At 36.8% G+C, this 26813-nt stretch overlaps 2 protein-coding genes and 1 long non-coding RNA gene across 14 annotated transcripts in view; 1 reads left to right on the forward strand and 2 right to left on the reverse strand.

Moving 5' to 3' along the window:
* Positions 1–456: 456 nt before the first annotated feature.
* tbxa2r (thromboxane A2 receptor) lies at positions 457–7467 on the reverse strand. Of its 2 annotated transcripts, XM_077717267.1 has the most exons (4): positions 7166–7467; positions 4802–5668; positions 2235–2368; positions 1487–1651 (listed from the first exon to the last, which is right to left on the reverse strand). In XM_077717267.1, the coding sequence occupies exons 1-4, from the start codon at positions 7166–7168 to the stop codon at positions 1627–1629; spliced, it is 1029 nt and encodes a 342-aa protein (XP_077573393.1). In that variant the 5' UTR covers positions 7169–7467; the 3' UTR covers positions 1487–1626. The 2 variants fall into 2 exon arrangements, with proteins under 2 accessions (XP_077573392.1, XP_077573393.1); XM_077717266.1 differs by lacking the exon at positions 2235–2368 and having other exon boundaries at positions 457–1651; positions 7166–7465.
* Positions 3183–17354, forward strand: LOC144196809 (uncharacterized). Its single transcript, XR_013326385.1, has 4 exons — positions 3183–3260; positions 3635–3719; positions 10649–10749; positions 17234–17354. It is a non-coding gene; the product is annotated as an uncharacterized LOC144196809 (long non-coding RNA).
* Positions 17355–19663: 2309 nt separating this feature from the next.
* ptprsa (protein tyrosine phosphatase receptor type Sa) overlaps positions 19664–26813 on the reverse strand; it is a 149454-nt gene continuing 142304 nt past the window's right edge. For all 11 annotated transcript variants that reach the window (XM_077717261.1, XM_077717254.1, XM_077717255.1 and 8 more), the window contains 6 exons: positions 26055–26233; positions 25584–25710; positions 25381–25506; positions 23904–24058; positions 21591–21726; positions 19664–19903 (listed from right to left, as the gene is read on the reverse strand). In XM_077717261.1, the coding sequence (XP_077573387.1) occupies positions 19835–19903; positions 21591–21726; positions 23904–24058; positions 25381–25506; positions 25584–25710; positions 26055–26233 (792 nt within the window). In that variant the 3' untranslated portion in view covers positions 19664–19834. The remainder of the gene's footprint in view (positions 19904–21590; positions 21727–23903; positions 24059–25380; positions 25507–25583; positions 25711–26054; positions 26234–26813) is intronic.

A 26813-nucleotide genomic window follows, 5' to 3' on the forward strand; every position in this document is an offset into this window, starting at 1 on the left:
GTATAATGACACAGAAGGTGTAATGGTATGATCTGTAATGCACAATTAGTTATAATTCATTCACAATTACACATAGTTATGTGGTTATTAGCAAATTTTTAGTTCGGCATGTTCGGGGAAAATTTACTAAATGAGCCACACATCTCAAAATAATGCATTGATTTTTGATTTTTTGTCATCTTTAACATCTAAAAGCTAACAAATCTCATGAGATGTAAAAAAAAATACCTGTTTTAATTGAGATATGGCTCAAATCAATTTATTCAAGAATATATTGTGTAAAAACACTTTTCCAGATAGCCTAATCGTTTAAAGAGCATCTGAGTTTTTGGGGACTGAAAATGCAAACATTTGAAATCCAGAATGAAAATTATGGTCCAAACTGCCATCGGCGTCTAAACAGTTAAAAAAAAACTAACGTGAGTTTTGGGTGACATCTAGGTTAATACATAGTATAGATAATGATGAGGTCAGTGGTTATAGCCAGTGTATGAAAAGAATATGACATTATGTAACAACCTTCTGGTACATGGCCGAACTGCGGTATACATTATATACATGAGTTGAGCTAACTAATGACTTCTAATTACAGATTTAATTTAGAGCAAATAAGAACAATACAGCGTATCGAGAAAGATAAAGACGTGCGGACGAGATTTTGGAGACCTTCACTACCTTAGGTTTCATGTTAGTGCACTTGGATTACCCCACACAAAACCCTGGTGTAATCATAGAATTAAAGTATCAGCAACATGCCACTTTGTCAATTTTTTCCTCAAGATCATTCTCGTTTTTTACTCTCCTTAAACACTAGCTGAAATCCAGAGGCCAGCAAAGTATTTGTGCATTCTGTATTGCATGCTTTAATCTTACTTACCCCCATGCTTGCCCAACACTTTGCTGAGACCTCCTGAGAATTTTGAAGTTTGTATTGTGTACTATGTCAACGTTAATTTTATTCGCCGACTCGTTTTTGTTGTACTTTTTCAGTGTACTTTTTGATTGATTCACTTATGTGGATCCATCTTTCATTGGCTTGCTGATCACAACAAAAAGCGCCTAGCAACAATCAACTGCTTAATGTTTAAGATACCAGATAGGTAAAAATGTATCCTTTTGAGGACCGGTTTAGACACCAATGGACTAGATATTTACAGTTACATGTTGACATATCTCATATAGACGATCATATAGGATATATACAGGCGTGCAATTAATAATTCTGTTCAGAATCCTGTATTTGAGGACTGCCACCCACCCTATGCCATTTTCGAAAGGACCTTTGAATATTGACTGAGAAAAGTTCATGACTATGATTCAGCTTCTCCTCTTTGGTCGTCCGACTAAGATGCCTTTAGGGTGTATTTGGTGTTTCATTTAGTTTTTCACGTGGCTCAGTATCCCCTGTGCTATGGGATCTTCCAAATGAAGAAGAAGGAGTGAATATGGAAAAGGATTCCCTCAAAGATCGGTTTAACGTAGACCATTTGGACCAGTCAATATGTGAGTAGACTCTCTGTAATACCGCCCGGCGAAACAGGATGTAAATCCATGGATCCAAGATCTGATTCCAGGAGGCAAAGCGTAGCCACAGCAAAAGGTATTCGACCTGGACAGGATGGCCTCTCAGCACAGTTTGTGCAATAAATACCTGTTGGAAGAAGAAATTCCGAAATTAGCATAAATATGATATTCAGTAAATGGGATGGAAATTGAACTGAGGGAGTTGTATTCATTAAGCAACAATGACAATATCAGGCATGCTGTAAATGTAATAGAATAGGAAATGAGAGTTAGGAATGAAATTAGTGGAATGAATTGAACCGAGCTTGACAACTTGCATGATGTTGACTTTTCCACAGCATTACTTAATGAAATTAAATATTCATTGTTGTTTAAACAGGAATCACCTTGCAGTAGAGAAAGTCAAAGTAGAAAATCCAGTTTTAGTCATGACATGAAATAAACATTTCCAAGGGGTGGGTGACCTTTTCATGCACAAAATGGGAAATAGAAGATATAAAAAGCAAGAATGTACGGTAGGTTTACAGATGAGACAATGGAAACCCGCATTCCTTATGTTATTTTAATGGGTTAGATAAGAATACAACCCGTATTAGTGAATCCCCTCATCTGAGACATGGTTTGATTGGGTTTATGGAGTTCTCAGGCTGATGTTAAGAAATGTGACTCGTAAGTACAGTGGACTATATAACCTTTCACATTTAACTCGCCTTAATCGGGAAATGTGACAGATGATGTATATCCAGGGGTCGAATATCTGATTGCAGGTAGCCAAGCGTATGTACAACAAAAGACTTTCATCTTTAATGGCTTCTGCAGTCCAAGAGTTCACCAGAACATAAATCTGTGCAAGGCATCACACAACCAAGATTAGACCAGGCTGCAAAATAACATTTATACCTATACCTATCTATAAACAATATTATGTGCGTTTTACTCATTACAGAATTATTATTTAAAACCCATTGGGCCTTATCAGATTTTGACAAATCTGTACACTTCAAATATTTTATGACAAAAATGGGGCTGTGTTTGTCATTAGTTACATTTTTAATAATGCTGGTTATTTTGGATCGTGTTGTAGTGTTTGTTGTTGTTGAGATAATTGTTTTTCACACATTTTCTTTCAATGCATGCAATTATATAAATGATATAATCTCATCATCAATCAATCTCTGAAAACTCCCAGGCAAATATGAGTCATTTACTATAGTTTTAGATGATGCTGGTTTTGAGCATGCATGAGTGTTGTACAGAAAAGGCTATCACAGTATCAATGTCCCCTCAGATTATCTGCAAATCTTTATTTCCGCATTTGAGGAAGTTGCGTTGCAAAAAACAAAACGAACCACGTGGAGATGACGCGCAGCTGGGCTATTGCGCAATTGCGTGCAGGTGGTCGCACCCGCTTGTACACTGTGCGCACAAGAAAAGACATCCAGCTGACTGTTCGCACTGCAAATGAATTTAGATATATATTACTTTTTCTGTATCATCTTGCTGGGTAAATCAGTGAGTAACATGTGTCCAATCAATCCTAGGATACGATGAAAGTACGCGAACTAGCAATTCATGGGATGGACAGTATACAAACATTTGCACGTATAGTGTGACTGAGTTAAGTGATGCAGATTCCACGTCGTCTTCCAGATCAAAGTAAAAAAGACCTGCGCTTCTTTTTAAGTTGAAATGGCTGATGGAGTATGTGCATATAGAAGAACAAGTGGTGGAACTGGGTGAGGTTTTTTCTTTTGGATTGCAATTTTAGGTGAATGTGAATGTTCTCTGCAAAACATGCAGCAAAGCTACAGATTGTAAGGGAATTTTCTGATGAAAAATATGGACTAATTGGACGCTAGACTACCCCCAGTGACATTTATCAAGATGTTTTATTTATACATAGTAATCATTATATTTTATAATGACAATATGATACTAATTGGAAGCTGGACTACCTCAAGTGGGACATTCTGCAGAAAAGTCATTTGAATGAGACTGACAGACGTGAAAAATAAGATAACGTTTTAGTCAGCTTTGTGCACATTGTAGTGACATTTATTAAGATGCTTATTTATAAATATTCATCATTATTTTGTTTTGTTTCGACTAGATCACACGAATTGGAAGCTGTACCACCTCAATTGACACTCAGCAGAAAAGTAATTTGAATGAGAAGGACTGAAGTGAAAAATAAGGTAACATTTAAGTCTGATTTGTGCATATTTCAGTCATATTCATTGAGATGTTTTACTTAAACTGCTTAAAAGGGGGGATGTCAGAATCAGTTGCAGGATGCTTTAGATGCCTGTCCCATTTGACATAATGGGCTTGTTATGCAGACATTCCTATGACTATTAGTCAATCTTAATGGAGTATTTAGTTAATCCGGAGAGTTCTTGTTTTCCTAAATGTATCATGAAATGCTTTCTTCTTTTTTTTCCTGTGAACTATAGAATTCATATTTAAAATTGGGACAGTTTTGGAAGATGAACCTTACTATCTAGTGCATAATAGTACAAATCTTTTGTTATCAATTACAAAAGAAAATGGAATAGTTTTTCTGATGTTTAACCCTTTTTATACAATATTTATCATTGATGTGTCTGTGTGCAATTCAAAGTGTAATCAAGTATGTCACTGATTAATACTTTGTCACCACGTTGATTTCTTGGTTACTTTTTTGTTTTTGGGATGTGGGAGGAAACTGGAGTACCTGGTAATAAATATCACCACTCCACACAAGAATCAAATCAAACCCACGATCTCAGAACTGTGAGGCCTGTGTGCAAACCCCTTCTCCACCGAACACTAACTCATTACAATACTTTCTTACTATCGTCATTTTATCTTTCCTCAAAAGCCAAAACTAATAAATAGGCAAAATCAAAGGGTAGTATTTTGTGTTTCCTTAAAATAAAACCTCCAAGATAACTTTAGCGCTGACATTACATTGAAAAAAAAATCCCTATCCTTTTATTTATTATATTTTTGTCATCTCACTGAATATTTGTTAACTACTCAGAGCTATGTAGCGAATAAAGTGAAATTAAAAAAAAATGAACGGCTACGTTTCGCACATGCGTGTTCACAGTCTGCAGGTAGGCAGACAGCAGGAGAGACATATGCAGTGGGCATTGTGTAACACGGCCTGGAAAAGGTGGATAGGAGTGTATTTAGACAATAAGGGATTTGGGGATTAGTATCTGGGGTGAAGAAATTGTGCTATCATTACAGAATTATATTTTAGATTTCCATTCAAACAATTAAAGAGTCTTACCAGCATTGGGCACCAGCAGATGGAAGCAATAGCCATTATCAGGATGAGCTGAACCATCATTTCTATTTCTTGGTCTCGGGGACGTTGCATCTTATCCCGTACACAGCACACCTTGATGAGCGTGACAACACTTACGGTGTTCAACACAAAAGACACTGCAAGACATGTTAACCCCACCATGGAGAAGAGCACTGAAAATGTCAGGTCACTGCCCTCTGAGCTAATATTGAAAAAACACCATGAGCCAGGCATTTGCATGTGGTAGCTTCCAACACCTGCCAGAGGTAACAACGCAATGCAGCCGGCTATAAACCACACCAGCAACAACATGAAGACTGTTCTACTTTTGGGAAGGGCGGTATGTGCAAATGGATGGGCGATGCCAATGAAGCGCTCCAAAGCCATACCGGCACCAAGCAATAATGGGCATAGTCCGTAGAAAACCATGGACATGCCCATGAAGTTGCAAAAGTGACAGTGTGGGTCTAAAGCACGCCAGTTGAAATGGGTCATGTGAAAGGAGATGACAATAGTTCCTGTGACTGCTAGACCCATGAAGTCTGTGACAACTAAGCCGCCCAGGAAAATGAGGAAAGAAGAGCGAGAGCTGCTATTAGTCCGCTGGAACGACTTCACGAGAACCACAAAAGCGATGAGGTTCGAGGAGACTCCTAGGATGCTGAAGATGGATGAGAAATAGGCTGAGGCAATGGTGGGCACATAGTTGAATGGAGGATTGTTAATAGTGTAGCAGAGTGGGGTGTTGTTGGAGGTTGGTTGGGTGGATACGTTCATGGTGTCCAAATTAATTGAGAAATGTCCTCTTTTGAAGGTCAATATCACTGCAATGGAATCTGTCTCTTCAACCTTAAAAAGGAAAGGAAGGAAACAGGAAAAATCGGTTATTTATGTATCTTCTACATGTAGTATTTGACATACACTACATTTTGTCAAATTTTATTATGTAGGAAAGTAAGGCCAGAAACACCTCACTTGGTGATAAAATTCAATTTTTTTTCACTTGTAATCTAAAACAGCTACAGAGAAAATGCAAGGCTATTCATGAACTGGAAGGGAAATGCGATTACATTTGGGCCAGGAACAGGAAATACAGACAACCCGTCATCTCCTTAGTGATCCTTTTAGCTGTTTGAGACATTACACCCAAGTGTATGTCTGTTTTTTTCATCAAATCAGATTACTGGTACTGCTAATAAGCAAAATGATCTCAGTTTGTCTTAATAGCTGTCTACTATACACTTTGGTCATATAATCATATTTGACTTCTTGAGGGTTAATGTCATTTACTGAGTGTTGATTATCTAGTTGTGCTGGCTCATGCAATAGATGGATTGAGTTGTGATCTTTCAAGATAAGAAGCCTGTTCAGTTATGTAAAAAAAAAAAAAAAGTGGAGCTAAGAGTAAGGTTATGTTTTCTCATTACATACCATGATACCTAAACATTTGTTTAATACAGGCAAATAAAGTAAAAATTAAAAGTTACAGAGAGAAAGAGACACAGAGGATGATAATAACGGCATGATCTTGTCCTCTATTCCATCAGATGTGTAACATTAGACAAATGATGGTGGTTGACAAGTGCAACCATGCAATACCTTTTAAGAATGCCACAAGCTAAAGTACCAATTAGCTGAATCAATATGTTTGGTTTTGAGGAGAGACATGTTAATTCTTCTCCTTGGAAAAAATATTTGAATCTCAACCCTCTGCTATTATTTGAACATTCAAATATTAAGTGTCTTTATAAAGAGGAAAAGAAAAGGCTTTACTTAATTATGGTTTATATTCACATAAAAATTCTAATAAAGACTCTCTTAATAAGAAAAGAAATTGCAGAGGTTTACGTCTGCATTGTACCAATTGCAAAATATATTTAAACAGCTCTTAAAAGCTGTTTAATTTTGATTTCAACTAATAATTTAGCCAGTAGTACTCGAAATATGAGTAAAACTTAAACCTAAAAATACACCTGCCTTTAAGTATAAAGTTAATTAAAATGAGCTGTAATTGAAAATGAATGTTTTCTGGACTATTTCTTAGAAATATGAATACAAATATTAAAGTGATATTATAAACCACTGGTATGTAAGATTGCTGAAATTTACCACTTTATGAGCTAATATGTTGTGCATGAACACTATCATCAAAGAATATAAACACTAACTAAATATAAGCAAAACAACAACATTTCTCTCCAATCAAATACTTTTAATTCCACTAACTTAGATGCTACGATAAATAAAAGTCACTTTTTCAGGCAGCATCATTAGATCTTTTTCATTAACAACAAAACAATGTTTGCATTTTGGGTTTAGTGAAACAATAATAAATTCTCGTCTTACCATTAGAGGAGGACTTGGAATCGGGCGTATGGGTTTCCATCCAGACCATCAATCTGCTCCTTATTAGACATGGATCGAACGTAACGGCCAAAGGACATTCATTTCCAAGGTGTGCATACAATCTAAAGAAAGTTCAAAATGCATTTTAAAAGCTAGTGTCACAATACGCTTAACAGTCCTTCACCATCTCCTTTGCTCTGCTGTTCTGCACAGACTCTCAGATAACCATCTCCCCCTTGACTCATGCTTGCTTTTGCTCTTTGCAAAGGGGACGGGCTTTGAGAACTTACACAAACTATTTGAGAAAGGAATGAGTTACACAGAAAATGTTCAAAGCATAAGTCGGACATTTATAAATGGTGTTCATGGGGGAATGACGCGTGTCTAATTTTCACTGGTGAGAGCCTCTATTCTCACACTTTTCAGACCATAAAAGGATCCCAATGTGATCATAAAACACACAAACACTTTTGCCTGTGTAATGAAACAAAAATATACCCCTTGTATAAGTGTTATTTATTTTGAGCGGGTCATTTGGCTCATTAAAGGTTGGGACATCCTTTTGATGTTTGACAACAAAACAATATTCAAGTTATTTTTTAATATATATTAATGAAATGCGACACCATTTGTGTGACTTCCCCTTTCAATCTCATAAAGAGGAAAATCAAGTGTGTAGAAAAGTCATCAACATTTTTTTAGAACAACATTGTGTCTCCTTTGAAGAAACTAGAAGATAAAACATTGTTTTCAGTTGCGAAACGCATAATTCAACATGTTCCTTCATAGCTTTAAAACCATCAGTGACATTTTACAATTTTTTTTACATAAAAAAAAGCCAAAAATGCATGCTAAATGCTAAAATAAAAACAAAACAACACAACTCAACTGCGTCTTATTTTTAATTGATTAAAGTGTAAGGGCTCCCTCCACACTGACAAAAAAAAAAAACAGCTTTGCGCCAGGCTTTCTTAAAACAAAATGAATAACAGATGGAACAGGGCTGGATGAGTTTGCACATTGTGTTAGTGGTGTAGTGGAGAACCTAATGCAAGGGCAAATCAACTCTGGCCATTACTGAGACCTAGTATTTAGTGTGTAAAGCTTATTTGTACACCACAATTGTGTACTACCATTTATCTCATGATACACATTCATGCGTGTACCCACTCTGACATGTGATAGATAAAAGTCAATTTTTCAACACCTTGTAAAGTTTATTTCATAATAATTGAACTCTGAATTAATAGGAGGCCATTTTCCACTTGAACATATACATTTTGAAACATTTTTGCTATTACTTTTTGCGACCTTTTTGACTAATTTTGACACTTCACGTCATAAAATACTTAGACACAGTAAAATGACTAAGTTTTTAAATAAGCTTTGCTTAATGTCGACACATATTTTCATCCATTTTACCAATTGAACCATAAAACCTTTTGTTTTAAGTTGTTTAAACATACCATCAAATCCCAGCCGACATCTCACTAACTTCACTTTGTTCGCTTTTTCTATCTAATCTGCATATTTATTCTATTGCTACACTTAGAAGCTGGCCAATTAACATTGCATCACTCTATTTCTGGAATTGATGTGTTGGCTTCATCTCATGTTGTCCCAGACGTTAATCACAGCTATTGTTTTCCTGTCAACTCACCACATCCGGGGCCATATTTTGTCTGACTCTTATCCGTAGAAAACTTTAAAAGGATTGAGTGCCTTTCTCTAAATTATGTGCTTTTAACTCCCAGCCAAACACACATAATATCACACACACACAATAGATTTGAGCGACCTAAAAAAACACTAGATATTTTCATTATAGTCTTTGTTCAACTTCACCCTAAAAAAACCCTAAAAACAATGACAATCTGCACGTCACAAAGTTCAACTTAAATGAAAATGAAATACAATGTCAGTTTCATAAAGCATCCCTTTTATTTAGCTACCATGTATATGTCAACAAACAGCAGCCTCAAGCATCCGTTTCATTTATAGTGTAATGAGCTGTGCAGAAATAAAAAGGGAGCACCAAAAGCAGAGAAAAGGAAAAACATCAAAGTAAACTAGGGTGAACTCAGCCAGAGGGTCAAACCGGTTGTGAAAATCTCCATGGATTCACTGCAGACACTTTTCCTCACCAATTTTAAAGTAAAGGGAAGAAAAAAAGGAATTTCCTTCAGAGTTCTTGTCGACAAAAAAAAAAAAATCTATTAATTATTGCATGCAACCAAAGATTTATACTGAACTTGTATTGGTACTGATGCACAAAAGTCAAAGTTCCATCACACAAATTTAAATGTAAAACTTAAGGCGAATGCAGTTTGACCTAAAATTACGTTTTAATATTTCTTAATACATTCCTTTTTACTTCACTTTGTACTTTATACTTATTACTTTAATGATGAGTGATGAGTATGTTAATACTTTAGTCCTTCTTTTCTGTTTATGTTTCATATGTACTGTTAACGGATGCACTTTTTTATATGTATCGTATCTTGTGCTGACCCGGCCCGTCAGTCAAAATTTTAAAGTCAATGTGGCCCCCCGGGCCGAAAAGTTTTCCCACCCCTGGTGTAGAACGAGAATATGAATGCTGTAGTTCTAGATTTTTAATGCATTGGAAGACAATGTCAATGAGATTTGCCCAAGGCACCATTTTTAAATGTCTGATTTATTTTCTTAATAACAGATCACCTCGTGTACTGCAGGTTAAGCAAAGCTCTCTTGAATTTTGAAGTGTTACATTACTCATTTGTGTGATTATCTTAAAAAAGTGAGGATTAAGGAGGTTACTGGTGATGGTCAAAAGAGCTTTTTGAATCGGCCTGTAGAAACTTTGATGGCTCTTTGACACAGTAGGTGTTTGACCATTCTTATCTTAATCCTTTGGGCATGGTCCCATATCAGTACAGTGGTTTTATTACATTTCACAGCGACATCCAGACATCTATTTTTTCTCTATGGCCAGCAGATTATCGTCATTGTGGGTGATCTGAAGCCCATCCCAGTATACAAATGCACCATGATGGAGAGCTTTTCTTTCTTTACTCATCATGGCACTCATAACCATTTCCTTTTTTGCCTTAATTCAATTTCTAAGCGTCTACTGAACCACTAGCATTACAAAACACTAAGTCTGCTGGAATGTGATGTAATTGTGTTGAAATGGACATGTTTACAGGGAAACCGTAATGGTTCTGCTGCTGGCGGTTTCACGTGTCCTTAATTATTATTGAATTATTCACTTGAGAGCGTTATGCTGTAGAAAGCTCGGTCAGGTTTTATTCTCTGCCATCATTCTTGTGCTTTCCCATTACCAAGCTCTTATTCCCCAATTTGCAAAGTATATTAGCTGGCATTTGAGACCCAAGTGCTAATGAACTGTAAGAAGAACAGTTTTTTTTCAAGACATAAGCCTAAATTTAAAGACTAATCTGTCTCAGTGTAACTTTACATTTTTACATCTTTCCCCCCCAGGAGATTGCAAGGCAAGACTGCTTCAAACAGGCTATAAATCGTCTTTGACTATGAAGAGAATGATTCATACTACATATATGAGCAAGAAAAGAGCACGACAGGTAAGAAGAATCATTTTGATTGGAATATATTTTCATTTTTATTAACACAAGGGGCTCTCTGCATTTACACCACCAGAGCAGTACAATTATCTGTGGATTCATAGTATAATGTGTCAATTCATTCAAACAGACCTTTGGCAAACTACTGTCTCATCTCGTTTTCTGAACCGCTTCATCCTCAGTAGGGTTGTGGGGGTGCTGGAGCCTATCCCATCTGACTGATTTGTTAACATTTATACAGTTTTGAATAGCATTTGTACTTGGGAGGTTGGCAAACTAAATACTCTTGCTTGGATAGATATTGCATATAATATTACAAATAGCGTCTAAGTTTGCTAATAAACTCTTTGTTAATCCTTGAGTTATCTTGTAAGGATAAACAGTACAGAATACATACAGATGAACAGAAAAATAACTCCTGTAAGTTTCCCTTCCGAGAGAGGTAATAATTATATATATATAACTATAACCAAATATAGAATACAATGGCATAGTATTATTTAATCTAAAAATATTGGTTATGGCTCTTGTGTTGGCTCTCATCAGATGTAAACAGAGTTCAATATATGTGGCCCACCGAAGAGAAAAGATTAAAACCATTTTTTTATTTTAATGACAGCAATCTGTCACCCACATAAAGTCTCGTTGAACACAGAGAGGTGCCGAGGAGTCAGGGAACATAAGACAGACGATCGGAAAAAATCGGCATCAGGACATAAACACGGGCGCGGCCATCGTTTACGGCTGACAGATGTTTCACACAAATGAGCCTCAGGCCATGTAAGACCTCTATCCTCCAGGACATTTAACCTACTCCCAATACTTCCATGCTTAAAGTTCCTTTTTTTGGGACAATAATTAGTAAAACTGCATTCAAACACTGATGAAAGTGTGTCTAATGACTGATGTCTACTATTCAGTTCATTGGAGTGAAAATTCAGCCATTACTGAGCATGCCTAGGAAGTGTGTAATTAACATTAACAAGCGCCCCCGGAGAAGATAATACAGCTCAATACATCTTCTGCGTTAAATTGAATGGAAATTGCTCATCATTAGTTATAAACGTGACTATACATGCATGACCTATAGTTCCTGCAGATGGCAGCAAAGTGTTTGCTATGTGAAGAAAAGAAAAAAAAAGTCTCCGGCATTACGAGCTGGAGAGAGAATTATGACTAAATAAGAAACATCTTTTACATTTTAATGAGGACTATGTTTTTATGTATCCTTTTTCTACAATGGGCTCAAGTCATGATAGTGACAGGTAGATGGAGTGGCGACATAACAGCAAGTCAATGCCAACACCTGCAATATGATCATGGAGCGCTGTGTCTCCATTAGTTTGTGCATCACTGTGCCTCAGCTGCTCATTCCAGCTTGTGATGGCTTCTCAGTGAATCAGTAGGCATGAGGTATGATGCCCGTGTGACACTTTTACTGTTCTGTCTGCAGTTGAAATGTCGGTACACGTCTTATTATAAAATGTGCTCGTAAAGGCCTAATGGTGCGTTATGAATATTTCAGAACCTTGAATACCATACGGAAAGGAGCCGTGGGGGGAAAACACGCAACTTTTAACAAGGAAACCTGCGTGACAGATAACCTCCAAGGCCGACCTTTTTCTTGCTTCATTTGCCACTCTGTGTTTTTTCTTCTTCTTTAAAACGTGGCCTGATTGGATTGATTCGTCATTCGGGACAAAAAGAACTTGGCCACGGGGCTGCGGATAATCCAATTTATCGCTTTGCCATTTATTACACATTTCTGTGGCTTTTGGGTCCACTGTCACATCGATTCGTTGATTGCTTGCTTAGCTGGGCCCTAATGAGCTACTGTCTGAATCACTGCATAATCGTCGCCCTAATTCACTCCCTCGTCAACCCGCACGCTCGGCCTGCTGGCTCGCTACGATTAAAATAAGAATCGAGTGAAACGCAGCAAAGTGAGTAAGTAGACAATTACAATCATCAGTCTTGAGTTGGGGTGCCATTTTGTGTATATTAGCCTTTCTTGAAAGACATTGTGATTTAGTGGAATGGTGCGGCAGATTGCATAAGTTAGCCCGAGAGGAGGTCTTTCAGATAAAAATAAATAAAGGGAATTGCCATCCATCGTCGTGGTTTTCCCTTTTGTGACAATACCACGTCTTTGTAAAGCGATAGGCGAAGAGACTCTCTCTCTCTGGGGGATGGATGAGAGAGCAAATATGAGAAGGTGAAGGTACCTCCCTTATCAGCCGTTGTGCATGGCATTTATACAGCTTGAAGAAGGGCTTAAGAAAACACCGGCATGTTTGTCAAGAGGCTGGTGGGTAAAGATAGCAGGCAGCTAATCAGGCAATCTAATAATGGGAAAATTGCACCATCTGTTTGCTTCATCAGTTGTCCAGTATGCTTTGGCAACAGATTTTTCTAATAGAAGCATCAGCGTAATTATGAGTGAGGCACCAGGTCAGCGATGTTTACCTCGTAGGGATATCACAGTAAAGATATTTCATAAGATATTTGTGCATTTAACGTACTCGACGCAAAAGATTTAATGATCGAGAAGGCAAATATCAGAACTAAAAAAGGGAAGAGGGTGGAAGTTTGAGAGATTGAATTACAAGTCAGATAAAAATAAATCGTGTTGTTAGTGGGATCCAACCAAGAGTGTTGGCAGGAGCCACAGAGAAATCTTTGGCATCACACAAACATTGTGGCAAATATAAGTTAAGTAAAATATAACACTGGAACAAATGTCTTTTTAAGACTAAGACTGCGAACCAGATTATTATGGTGAAACGATGTTAAATAGTTATATTACATATGCCATACACACAAAACCCCCCAACAAAAAACGAAGAATTAAGAGAAATTTCGACATTCTTTAGTTTAGAATTCTTAAACACGCTGCAACCAATCCAGCAGGTAATTAATTGCACTGCATATTATATATAACTGGATATCCGGAGGAAGATGTAACTTTTTTTCAATGCCATCAATTGCTATTTGACGAATGGCAACCTCGACATGAAGCTGAATTTTTATTCTCTTGGAAAATAGTAGGAAATTATTTTAGTTGTAAGTAGTTTATTTGTATTTCTATAAATAAAGCAAACAAGCTTACAAACTAACTTACCTTACCAATCAATATTATTACAGGAAAAAAGCCTGTCAAGTCACCATTTAGGTTGTTGTTGATGCTCTTGTGGACATTAACTTGAAAGTCCTTCTTGTCTGTCATTTGCAAACTCATCATATTGAAATTCGTAGCTATGTTAGCATGGATTATTAATCATCGATCATCGGAATCCGATTAGGATTCTTTTGTATTGGGGCTGATAAATTCATTGTGCAATTCGAGTTAGGATTAGAATTAGGCTATGGAGGTCACTGGGGACGATTGTTGACCAGTTTGGAGCCGATTTAAACCTACAATAGCACATAGTATGTGCTTGTGATTATTTGCAGTATAATAGAGTAGGAGGTGTGGTTGTTGCAACCCACTCATTTTCTTGTCCTGCAGGAAATTCCTTGCTGTTTAAATACAGAGAGAGGGGGCTGCATATAGTTGCTGCTTGTAAAATTAGGCAATAAACTGGTGAAAAATGTCATGACTGAAATAAACATTGTTTTGTCCATGTTTAGATTTTAAATGGTGTTATAAACTGAAGCATGCAGTGGTGGTGGCTGGGCTGTAATGTAATGAAAATACAAAGTGGACAGTGAAGTGACCTGTTGTGCATGCTGTGATTGACTCATTGTAATGATGGTTATAAATCGTCTTTAAGCTCATCTAAAATACATTTCAATTGTGTCCTTTGAGGAAAGGTAAATGTCACGGCTGTGGTTTTGATCTAACAAAAAGAGACATGTTTAAGTAGAGCATAAAGATTTGCAACAACTAAATGCTAATCACCTATTTGGTATTGTTCGAATAGTTGCCCTTGCAAATGAATCACACGTTTAAAAATGATTTGATATGAACTTCAACAGAATTAAACTTAAAAGCAGATGTTTACAAATAGTTGACATGATCGCCCAACTGATTTTCTTAACTTCACATTTTGTTAGATGATGGGGTTTTAACTATATAATTGAATTAAATGTAATGTTTTTTTTGTCATCATACAAGTATACACAGTGCACTAATAAAAACACGCAGACAAATAAATAAGTAGTATAAGTAGTAGTATTAAGTCTTGATTAGGTCCTTGGTGCAGAAATTAAGTTCAGTATGGTGACAGCTCTTGGGAAGAAACTGTCCTTGAGTCTGATTTTCTTGGCAGTTATAGCTCTGTAGCACCTTTCAGAGAGCAGCAGGTTGAAGTGGTGACCAACGATTCATTTTAAAAGGCAGTTTTCTTTTTTAGGGTGAGATGGAGGCTCTTATGGTTGCATAATTCATACATTGTATTAGATTTGGAAAAATCGGCTACGGCCTCATTTCGTCAAAGTTGGTTTATTTTGGAGGTTATTTCAATAACTCATCTTTTGTTTTTATTGTAGGTAATGTACAAGCTCCATAGGGTTTAAATCTAGGTGCTGTTTGGCCAGTTGTATACCTTGATTGGAAACTTATTTTGTTCTAGCCATGTATTTTTTTTGTGATATCGTGCAGAATATAGGATATACCCATCGGTTAGGGTGCATCATATTTTGAATTGCATTAATTATTCTGCTGTTATCATGTCATCATCAATGAAGAGCAGTAAATACTCCCCCCCCCAAAAAAGCCGTGCAAATGAAAGCCATGACAGTACCTGCTTTGAGTTATTCGGTGCCAAGCGCAGGGGGAGAGGAGACATTTTACTACCCAAAAATGTTCATGTGCAAATGTGCACTCATGCACTTAAGCATTATAAAACAGCTATACCACAGTGGGTGCATGCTTACAGACACATACAATATTAAGCATTATATAATGTAACAAGAATTGCACGGTTGGGTATTGAGTAAATTAACATGACTGTGTGTGGGCATTAGTCTCTCAAACGCCTTCAGAACATATGGATCATTTTATATTATGGGGCATTGCATGCCTGTTTTCTGAAAGCATATTTCCCACAGAAGATGAATTATCCTCTATTGGCAGGGGTAGTGCAAAATGTTTGGTTTGAAAGCAGTCAGATGCACCTAACAAAACGCAAACATGAAATTAAGCTCAATAATCAATGTAATGGAACACACCAAGCTAACAAAAAACACAGCTGCCAGAACATGTTCAAGCAAAGCAAAGTGTTTTCAAGCTTTGATGCCAGTTTTACAATTACTTTGATTATACAGGGTGTTCCATAATGTATGACCCCATTTTGTAGGCCGATGAATTTGACAATTTTCGTTGGAATTACCTCACATTTTCACAGCTTGTGTAGAAACATTTCATGTTTTTATGGGTAATGTTCGGCACTTTTATCTTTTCAGGTTAAGAAATGCCGTTCACTTCAAAAGAAAAGGCATTTTGTCTGTTATATGCTCAGACTCAGACATCGAAGACAGTGCAGAATGCCTTCTTCACAAATTTTGAAAAGAAGACACCAACTAAAAAACAAATTAGGACTTTCAAGAAAAAAGGGCTGGAATGTAAGTTTCCACACTTTTTCTTCTAACATGCCAGATTGCTTCACGAACCTGCTCCATTGTCTCAGCTATCTCAAAATAATCGGCCTACGAAATGGGTTCAAACATTTTGGAACACCCTGTATTTGTGGACTAAACCCAATAACAAATGTGCACTAAACAGTTAAAATCACATCTGGTCTTGGAAGCTAAGCAACCCTGGTTAGTACTAGGATGGGAGAATGCAAAGTTCTTAGTATCTTTGCAAAGTTTTTCAAGAAGGCACACTGCACTGCATTCCATAGTTTAGCTTTATACAGTAGTTTGGGGGGGGGGCTCGGTGGAGTAATATTATATGCAATATCCATCCAAGCAAGAGGGATTAGTTTGCCAACCTCCCAAGTACAAATGCTATTCAAAACTGTATAAATGTTAACAAACCCGTCAGCTGGGATAGGCTCCAGCACCCCCCACGACCCTGAGGATGAAGCGGTTCAGAAAACGAGATGAGATAGTAGTTTGCCAAGGTCTGTCTGAATGAATTGACACTATACTATAAATACACAGATGAAAATTTTTTTCAGACAACATTTCTTTAATACAAAGTCAACATATCTACATACACAGTGGCTTTAAACCAATCATGTTTCAATTTAATGTAACAATTTGAAAGCCACAGCACTTGGCCCCCATACAAATGAAAACTGTATTGAATTTCATGGACATTTGGTCAGTATGTAGTGTATGATGCTTGATTCTTTTGTTAGTCTTCTTTTTTGTTTGTCGTAACCAAGATATTCGGTGACTATTCCGATAATTGTGGCAGGTGTTCAAACAAAGTCAGAAAAGTTCTATTGCACACGGTTCCAAAGACCTCCACAGTTAGTTTTGACATGCGTGCTCCCATCAGTTCCACAAAGTTTTTTTTTTTTTTTTTTTACAGATCAGTTCCAGCTGTCATAACGTCAAACGGATAAGATGACTTTGCAGCAAGTTTTTGGTTGTCCCAGTTTAGCCTTCCATGGTTTACCTCTGTTCCTGATTTATGTAAGTAATGTAAGTAATCTACATGTTGTAGCCAAATTATATGTATGGATTTAGCTTGTGTGCACCTGTCAGCTGAACAATAACTGAAATTCATGGGAAAAATTGGATGGATGACAAACACATTTTCGTTTAAACCCCAATTGATGTGTATCTGTTCGAGTGCTTCCAGTTTTTGATAGAAAAAAAATATATAAAAAGCAAAAAACACATGGTATCTTTTAAATTGGTCAAAATGGTAAACGCTAGGGAGCTATATTGGAAAGTTCGGAGATGAAAATTAAACCAACATCAAGTTGGCAATTAGTAACCCCATGTAGAGTTCAAATTCTTTGTTCAAGCTCTTGAGGGTCAAATGATTTACAAATACATATACTCTATATATTTGTTTATTTACATGTAGATTGCTGCGTATATGTAACAAAATTAATTACCACAATATGATGGAAAGTAATAAGTAAAAAAAAAAATCCAAAGAAAAACTACAAAGAACACAAACTTTCATAAAGCAAGGGTTATAGCCTGTTGATGATCATACCAAAGTCTAATCAGGCTAATTCACATAACAAGAAAAATATAATCATTTTGATTTGTTAGATATTGTATTTTGGGGACTGGTTTCCCTTCGGCAGCAATGAATAAAATTAATACTGTCTACAAAATTAATGATATTGCGGAATTCTATTTAAAATTCTTCTGCAATGCATATCCTCAACAGCACGTGGATTCTTAGGTTAAAAAAAAACAAGCTTAATGAGCAATTATAAAAGGAAGCAATCTTCTAACACTGCTGATGGGGTAACACAAAAAAATAAAAAATAAACAGGGGTTTCATACTAAGATGGATATACCTTATAGTCTGTTTTTAAATATATATGACTGTGAGTGTGCAGTACATGTACATACATATATGCACACATGCACAGAAATACTGACAATTTCTACAGTGAAAAAATAGAATGTCTTTTAACATAATATGAACAAATAAGCACTTATCTTTTGCTATTTCTTTTTTAGAAAATGTGATACAACATCTCTGTTAAAAAAAAGAAAAATGTGAACTAAGTAACGCAAAATAAGTCAGCATAATACAACACTGATGTTTTTATAATGTTACAATAACAATAAGGCTTTTTGGAAATACAAAAAGATTACACACAGTTCTGTCCATCCGTCACTCTGGCTGTTGGTTTGTGCACATCTGAAAACATTTCAAAGAAGTGCACACCAAAATATGATGCCTTAAAATAAAAACCTGCAGAGTTGATCTTTATCGGTCACATTTCAATTAGTACGTAAAACCCAACCTGCAGTTTTTTTTCTCCCCAATCAGGGCTTTGTTCAAGTTCTTCCTCTCAAGAATGTGCAAGTAACTTTTACTGAAGAGTTTACTCATCGCATTGAGAGCTAAGTAGCTCTACTTTAATCAACCACAGCGTATGAAGGGCTCAAAGTAAAGCGCTTTTTAATACAACAAAAGAACCTGCGGTGGAACTTGAAGGAAATGTTTTTTAAAACCAAGTTTTGTTATTTAAACAGGCCCAATTTCTTTTGAGTCTTTTGAAATCAAACCTACTTTTACAAGTCACACACACGAGATAAGCAGCATGTTTGGTTGGAAAAAACAAAAGCTAAACAAAACAAAAAAAGATATCGACATATTTAGGATGGGCATTTGTCACCATACACATAGAAAGGCTTTGCGGCCCATCATTGTCTGAGTTAATTTGCTATTTCCAAAGCTTCTTGCCAGATCTTCTGTGGATTGCAACCCCATGAAAAAAATAATTAGTTAAAAAAAAATGGGTCACAGACGACCCAGCTTCTTTTTACAGGCACAGCGTCCCACAACTCTCTGGTGACACGCAGACAAGCATCCGATTGACGGGAATACCCATCTGAAGCTACGTGATGTTGCTTTCGTCCTGACGACTTCCCTTCTGATCATGTGGTGAGATGTTCCGTCACACACGCTCCAAATAAACACTTCTCATCATTAGCGTTGCTTTGCCGATGACATACGCCATCTCCATTTGATCATTCTCTCTGAACGCTACTCACAAAATATGTCGGAAAGGGGGGAAAAATACTTCCTTTACATCCGGGAATATGAAAAATCATGAGAGAAAACCCACTTCTTCTTGCCTATAGCCATCTCACTGATATTTGCCCTGTATTTCATATGTTGTGTGACGTTTCGGCGACTCTTTACAATGTCGTTATGGAAACACTTGAGGTAAGGTAAGAAGTCAGACACTTGGATCGCCCCCTACAGTTTGAGCCAATGATTCTGTGTTCCACTCCTGATGGTGGTCATCTTTTTTTTGAAATAGCTTGGCCTGATGGGAATTATTATTCTGGTTGAAATGGCATTTAAAAGTCTTCGATTGTAGGCATCTTAATGAAGTTGTTGTGTCACTGATGTTTCAAAATTCAGGTTTCTATGGCTCAGGAGACTGTTGACAGGGTGTACAGGACTCATGGGGGTAAGAGATGGCTTTTACGTTGCATAGTGATCAAAGCTTCCTAAGTACTCTAGAGCGGCGTGATAGCAGAACTGGTACTCATCCTGTAGAAGAGGGAGGAAAAAAAGAAATCTGAAATATAATTTGTGTAAAGATTTGATTGGCATGTCTTTAAAAAAAAGCAGTTTTTAATTCAGATATTAGAGAAGGCATTTGAGGCATCGCATAGTAAAGGTTTCTTTTAAAAGCAGCAACTTTTAGAGGTCATTTGATAACGAGTTCCACTCAACTTTAATTAAATCTAGCTGCCCTCAAACAAAGTTGAGGACATTTATGCACATTCTGTTCAGAAGCAGGTGGTCAGCAGGTCCCTGGTGGGCCAGCGCTCTGTTAACCTGCCGCAACACAGTCTGCGTTTGAAGCCAGTAAGTGCTGTCTAAAGATAGGCACCCAGTGTCAGGGCAGCGAGGCATCAAGGACCGCTTGAAACCAACTGCAATTCCTGTTTAATGAGATGCCGTCAAACTGCCTCCAGAACACTCGCTTGTATCCCCCACTGCTTCCGAGGGCTGAATATTAGGTGCTGGCATGTACAGGTTGTTTAATTAGACTCCCCGCAGTGGGCAAAAGCCTTTATATTGCATATTGCAGTGGCATGTACTAAGGGCCTTAAAGGGCTTCTCTTCTGGCCTAAAACATGGTCAGAAGCACTGATTTGCGATTAAAAATAGGATTAAAATAGTATTACATTATTTTCAACTGTGTATAATATAGGCGGGCAGCCTGGTGAGCAAATGGCTAGCACCTCGGCTTCACAGTTCTGGGGTCGATGGTTCGATCCCTAGGTCGGTTTTTACTTTGTGACGTTTGCATGGTCTCCTTGGGTCTGTGTGGGTTTTCTCTGGGTAGTCTGTTTTCCTCCCACATCCCAAAAACGTGCGGGGTAGGCTGGTTAAACACTCGAAATTGCCCCTAGGTGTGAGTGTGAGCGCAAATGCTTGTCCGTCTCCTTTTGCCCTGTGATTGGCTGATCACCGCTTTAGGGACGCCCACATTGGGTGCCCGTAATAAACTGGGATTGGCTCCAGCATGACCCTTGTGAGGATAAGTGACTCGGAAAATGAATGTGTATTATAATTCATTCAATTGCGGTTGTAGATTTATGCTTCTTCAATCAGATTATTGCTAGTCAATGTTGTCATATAAATCCCTGCCCACCATAGAATAGGGAACTCTGAACAGTTTTTGGCAATGATGTAGTCACAAAGGTGACAGGAGACGTGTTATATCATGGACCACTAAAATAGGTCAAACTGAGAAGCCAGGCTCATAAAAGTAACATTATTCTCTCCGTTCTATACCAGTGAATACTAATATATAATAGATGGAACCACTGTGATGCTTTGGTGAAAGAGTTTAATTGTATGCATTTTAATAGATGTAAGTGGTTAATGAACAAGGATGGGGAAATTTCCTTTTACATACAGCTGTTCTATCATGTTATCGTTTTATAAGTTTGGATTTGAAAGCATGTCATTGATAGCAGTTTGAATAATATGCATGGACAATTTCTGTTTTTGTTTCAAGTTCTGTTCTGATCAGGTTTATTGATCAGAATGTAACTTCTAAAATATTGTTTAAGTTTCAAACTGCAACTACTATACTATTGTAGCCATAATTGCAAAAGTGGTATATTTTGCCAGCTACAAACACAGAATTAGAATTACTAACATCTTATGTACTTGATTTAATATTATATTTTGATGTGTATGCATGTCAGGAGCATCTAACCTCAGTTTGGACCATTGCTGGCCTCTGTGTCCGGAGCATCTTCACTGTCTGGAAGATATCAACAACGCCTTCGTAACGCATTCTCTCCAAGACGATGCTGAGGGTGATGAAGACACCAGTCCGCCCCACGCCAGCACTACAAAACGGAAAACCAAGATGCAGTAATTGTGAGTAGAAATAAGATTTTCTGTATGTACAACGTCACAGGCTATATAGTAAAATACAACACATTAATCAATCACCTCCTGTGCAATCTCTATTTTGTGCAAGTAAACATCTTCAAACAGACTAACACAAATGACAAAAGATTGGAAACTTTGATTCGTATCATTCAATTCACAGTCACGGCACTGATGGCAAAGATGGTTTGACGTCAGATAAATGACAGAAAAATGTTCCGCAGTTACTGTCCAGAAATACAGTCTTGAGTCTTAAATGGAATCCGCAAATACTTCAAAGCTGTCTCTCTAAGCTGCTTTGCTGTGAAATGACTTCCACTCCACCATTGGAACAATAATTGATATGACAACAATTTTATTTGGGCTTCCTCCGAATGCTAAAGCTTTCTTTTTAATGTTTGTGTGTATGTGAGTGTTCGAGAACAAAACTATTTAAGACCAAAGTGTTTCCGACCCAACCCTCCCCTAAAAAAAGATATCAAACAATTCTAAGCTGACCCATCTATCATGCCAAGCAACCACCCAACCCGACTTTCATTCCCACTGTATCTCTTAGGCCACCCAAAGCAGCTTCCAGAGGGTCGATCACAGCTTTGTCACATGGACTCAAATTCCTCTTCCTGGTGCTCTTCTCTCTCTTTCCAGTAGCGTCCACTCCACAAATAAAGGGTGCACTAGCCACGGCCGACTGAGGGGATTTAGAGTCGACCATTCAGGGAATGTAATCAGCCAATTAATGACAAAACCCACAAAGGCCTAGATAGTGGCTGAGAGTGGCAGTGGGGGGGTGGAGGATTTGGTGGGAACGGAACAAAAGATGGCTGAAAGAATGAACGGACCGAAATGAATTGAAGGAGTAGAACAGAGGATTAGGAACTTGAATTTGGGATGACAGATGTGAAAGGCACTGTGTAAGGAAAAGGAACGAAAACTGACTAGTAGAAGGCAGTGGCTACAAAGAAACCAATCTTGATACAAACCATTAACGAACTATCATTTTTGTAATATAAAAACAGGTTGTGGATTCCAAAGTACATATAATGAAAAAAACAGGAGTATAAAATGTAACTGAAATATTGAGATGAATATTTGTAGACTGATCGGCAATTGACCTCTCTTTTTAGAAAAAAAATAATCCATCATGGGTTAATGGAGGCTTTTGGAAATGTGCTAAATCAACTGATAAAAGCAATGAGAAAAAAACATTAATTGCATGCATTAATTGTCATGATAGTTTATTATGTTACTTTAGGAGACCATGGGTCCATTAAACTTGAATTTCTCGGACTTCTAATGACAAAAGGTCCAACTCTCAGCAGGCTATTTGATTGCTGGTGACATCAGCTTCTCCAAATGGGGAAAGGTGATATTAGTTTTGGATGATGTCATGACTTATTCCTCATTTGTGTGATATGGAGGATATGACAAATGTGGAATAAAACAAGGTGTTGATCCTTTTGAAAACTAGCATAAAACATTGGGAAATGACTCATTTCTTTAATACCTACAAAAGACAGTAAAGGCTGGTCCTTCAAACCTATTAGAAATTATTTATGTATCATTCTAATTTATAACTTATATATTTTAGAACAAATTATCTCCCAAATTCTTTTTTTCATGGAAAAACAGAATGATAGATTCTCTCAAGGCCCACAGTTAAAATAGAAATAATCTGATCTTCAGGATCATGACTACTAGAAGTAAATATCAATATCTCCTTGAGTCTAACATGTCAAGTTAATGATGTAGGTTACCTTGGAATCTACACCCCAGGTAAAAGAATCCATTATGGATCATAAAAACAAAAAGAATGGCTGTATTATTTCATGTTCCTCTTCTTTGCAAATGCCAAGCTGCATCTCAGCCTTATCAATTATGAAAGAGATGGGCCTGAGGAGGTTCAGAATATTGCCATTGCAAGAAGAGAGGCGATGTATTACCAGGTGATGCTGTAAGGATTACACCACAGATGCTAGGCTTTAACAACACTCTTAGTCTAAAAAGTGAGTGCCTTTGGAATTAAAGTTTCTTTAAATATATTTTTTAAATTATATTTTAATGTTGTTTAATGTTAATCTAAGGTTTTAAGTTAATCTTTTTAACTTTCATAGTAAAGGGAATAGAGAGTTCCTACCTGCAGTGGACAGAGATTGGTCCATCCTGTCCAAACTGTTCCTTGGTTTTATGCACCTGACCAATGAAATCAATGAAACCTTCGCCAGATTTTGGAACACCTTGCTCAGGCCAGTCAGTGAACTGGAATTGTCTCACTGTCCTGGATTGGCCATCCTGCAGAAACATTGACATATTGAGCAAGCAATAAAGAGTGCATATAGCTCGAAAAATAATACTTGGTATACATAAAGACGATTCCACATATGAACATAATCTGAATAGGTTCAAATACAGACAAATAATATGTTAAGTTGGATGGTAAAGTAGGTTTTGGTGCTCAGAAAACACTCCCATTTGAAGTAAGTGCCAATAATATTTGTCTAAAGACTGAACTTTATATACTTGCATTAATTTTATAACTTTAAGGACCATCTTAGCACTTATTTTCTTAAATTTAATTATTTTCGCAATGTGTTCTTACATGTTTAATGCAATGATTCTATCACAGTAACCTCGTCATGCAGATTTTTGTACAGGGCATGTTTGTTGTTTGTTTTTTTGAGAAGAGTAGTACGTTTCCTTTCTTTTCGTCTTTGTTGATCTACAAAACATCACGCCTCAGTAGGAGGATTAACAAAAAAAACGAAAGCGGCAAAGACAACACAATAGGGCTACGAGCCAAAAGAGAGGAAGGCGGGAAAAAAGGAACTTTTTACACATAACCTAAGGGCCCACGCTGCGTGTCAAATTGTGTGATTAAATTCGTGACTGGCTCACCAGACGTGAGTGTTGAGGCATGCATGCGAAAGTCCGACTTTGCAAAGAAATGTGAAAACACTCATTTAATCAAAGAGTGTGTTAGTACATCGTATGGTGTGGGGTTAATTCTAGTTAATGTTATTGTCTATCATATTAATACATTGAATCTCTTTGTTATGTGCCATTGCCTACTGTTGTTCTTTCATAATTAAGAACATATGAGTAAACAGAAGCCTTTAATTATCATATTTTAGAGTAGTATTAAAATAGATATTTATTACATATATTATAATATGCTTAATATCATGCACTTCTGTGTGACACCAGTTATAGATGCATCCTCTTACAAATGGCAGAAGTGATGTATGGGATTTGAAAAATAATGGGTTCACTTTCTATTACTATAAATCTTGGAATTTGTTACAAAATGTCTCTTTTACAGATTGAAAATGCAGACGAGTTATTTTTTTATTATGGTCATTCCAAAAAATTAAGACCAAACAAACCCAAACACTTACATTTCCATTAATCTATGCATATTTGTTTAATAGGCAAATTTATAAACAAATACGTTAAGAATAAATTTACTTTTTTAATTTTCCCCACACCATAACAGAAGGATCATTATATTTTCCCATGATTATTAACTGAGCTTTTAGTCATCAATTGACTATTTGAATATAATTGGAAAATGTGTATATTTAAGTAAAGAGAACTAATTTGTACTGTTTTCTTACCCTGGCATCTGTGACTTTGAACTCTCGTAGGATGTACTGAGGCATGTTATATTCAGCCATGGGGTCCACCACAAAGTACTGGTACCTTGCAGAGCGCTCTGCTGGCCAATACTGGTGACATTTTTCCTGTATGAAAAGATGACATTGCATGTCTTAATAATGCCAATGATACACGATTTAAAATGTGAGAATTAATGTCATACCCTTCCCATCTCCCTCAGTTTGGTCAACATGACAACAATGGTGGAGTTGTTCTCCCACAACATCCTCCAGAAATCCTCTGTAGTTTCTGCCAGAGGGCCCTGTGTGGAAATGTAGGCTTTCTGTTGCCTGCACAAAGACAGTTACATAATGCTGTAAGTATTATGCAATGAAGAACATATACAATAGATTACTATGCAACATTTTAACAGTGAAAATAATATAATGACATAACTTATTATTAATCATAATACACTATACATTTTAAACACCAAACACTTGAAAGGTTATTGTACAAGAAAATATTTTGTAGGCTAAAAAAAAAGAACATTTAGTATAGATAAATGTACACTGCATTTTTATTATGTAGGAACTACATCACTTTTACTGATATTTTGGTCAAAGATTTTCATTTACCTCATTTTTAGTGCATCTACAGTTCTCCCAATACACATAACCACACATAAGCCTACCTGTATCCGTCAATAAAGCTGGAATTAATGTAGTCAGATCCTTCCAAGCCTCTGATTGGTTGCAGGCAGACACGCGTTGTCTCGTAGGGCATGATGTTGACCAGGCGATTCTTGAACTTGTTGCATGGGAGGTTGGCACTAATGAAGCGTGACGTGTGGGCTTTGGAGTTGGCCAAACGCTGGAAAAAATAGAAGTAAATGAAAGACAAAAAGTTAACAAGACAATAATGTCACAGTTTTAAAGAGTATAGGCAGGTCAGTGTTATTTGGGAGGATTTACTCTATGCCAAACATAGACACGCTATAAGCAATCTTGGGGATAAAGAAGGAAGGAAACTGCAAACTCTGGGAAAAGTGGGTCATTCGGTCCGTTGATACCATAGCAAAGTATGCAAAAAAATAAAAATAAAGGTCTCACGGAGGGATATTCAAACTCAAGTTAAAATTATTTAGTAAGTATTCATTATAAGAATGCGGTGTAAAATGTATGTTTACCTAAACGTAATCAAATTGATTATGTGGCATGCAAAATGTCGGACACTATTTTTGCCATCGAAATTCACCATGTCCAAGTCCACTTCAATGTTCCTCACCTGTTTTCATTTTCATAATTGGTTAACTATTTGTAAAGTTTACTTAACATGAAATTGCAAAAACCTTTACAAAAAATAGTTTTACATCTGCAGATTAAGTGTATATAAATATTTTGATCGTGCCACACAATATTCTTTAAACAGTGTCTTTGTGTGGGTGTTCTCA

This window comes from Stigmatopora nigra, chromosome 5, assembly GCF_051989575.1.
Source record: "Stigmatopora nigra isolate UIUO_SnigA chromosome 5, RoL_Snig_1.1, whole genome shotgun sequence".
In the NCBI taxonomy this organism is placed as follows: Eukaryota; Metazoa; Chordata; class Actinopteri; order Syngnathiformes; family Syngnathidae; genus Stigmatopora; species Stigmatopora nigra.

Bases quoted from the DNA above. Each gene is read 5' to 3' on its own strand.
- tbxa2r (XM_077717266.1), bottom strand. The intron at 1,652-4,801 runs GTAAGACTCTTT...TTCTTCCAACAG, and splicing joins TCTGCTGGTGCCCAATGCTG to GTATTTATTGCACAAACTGT.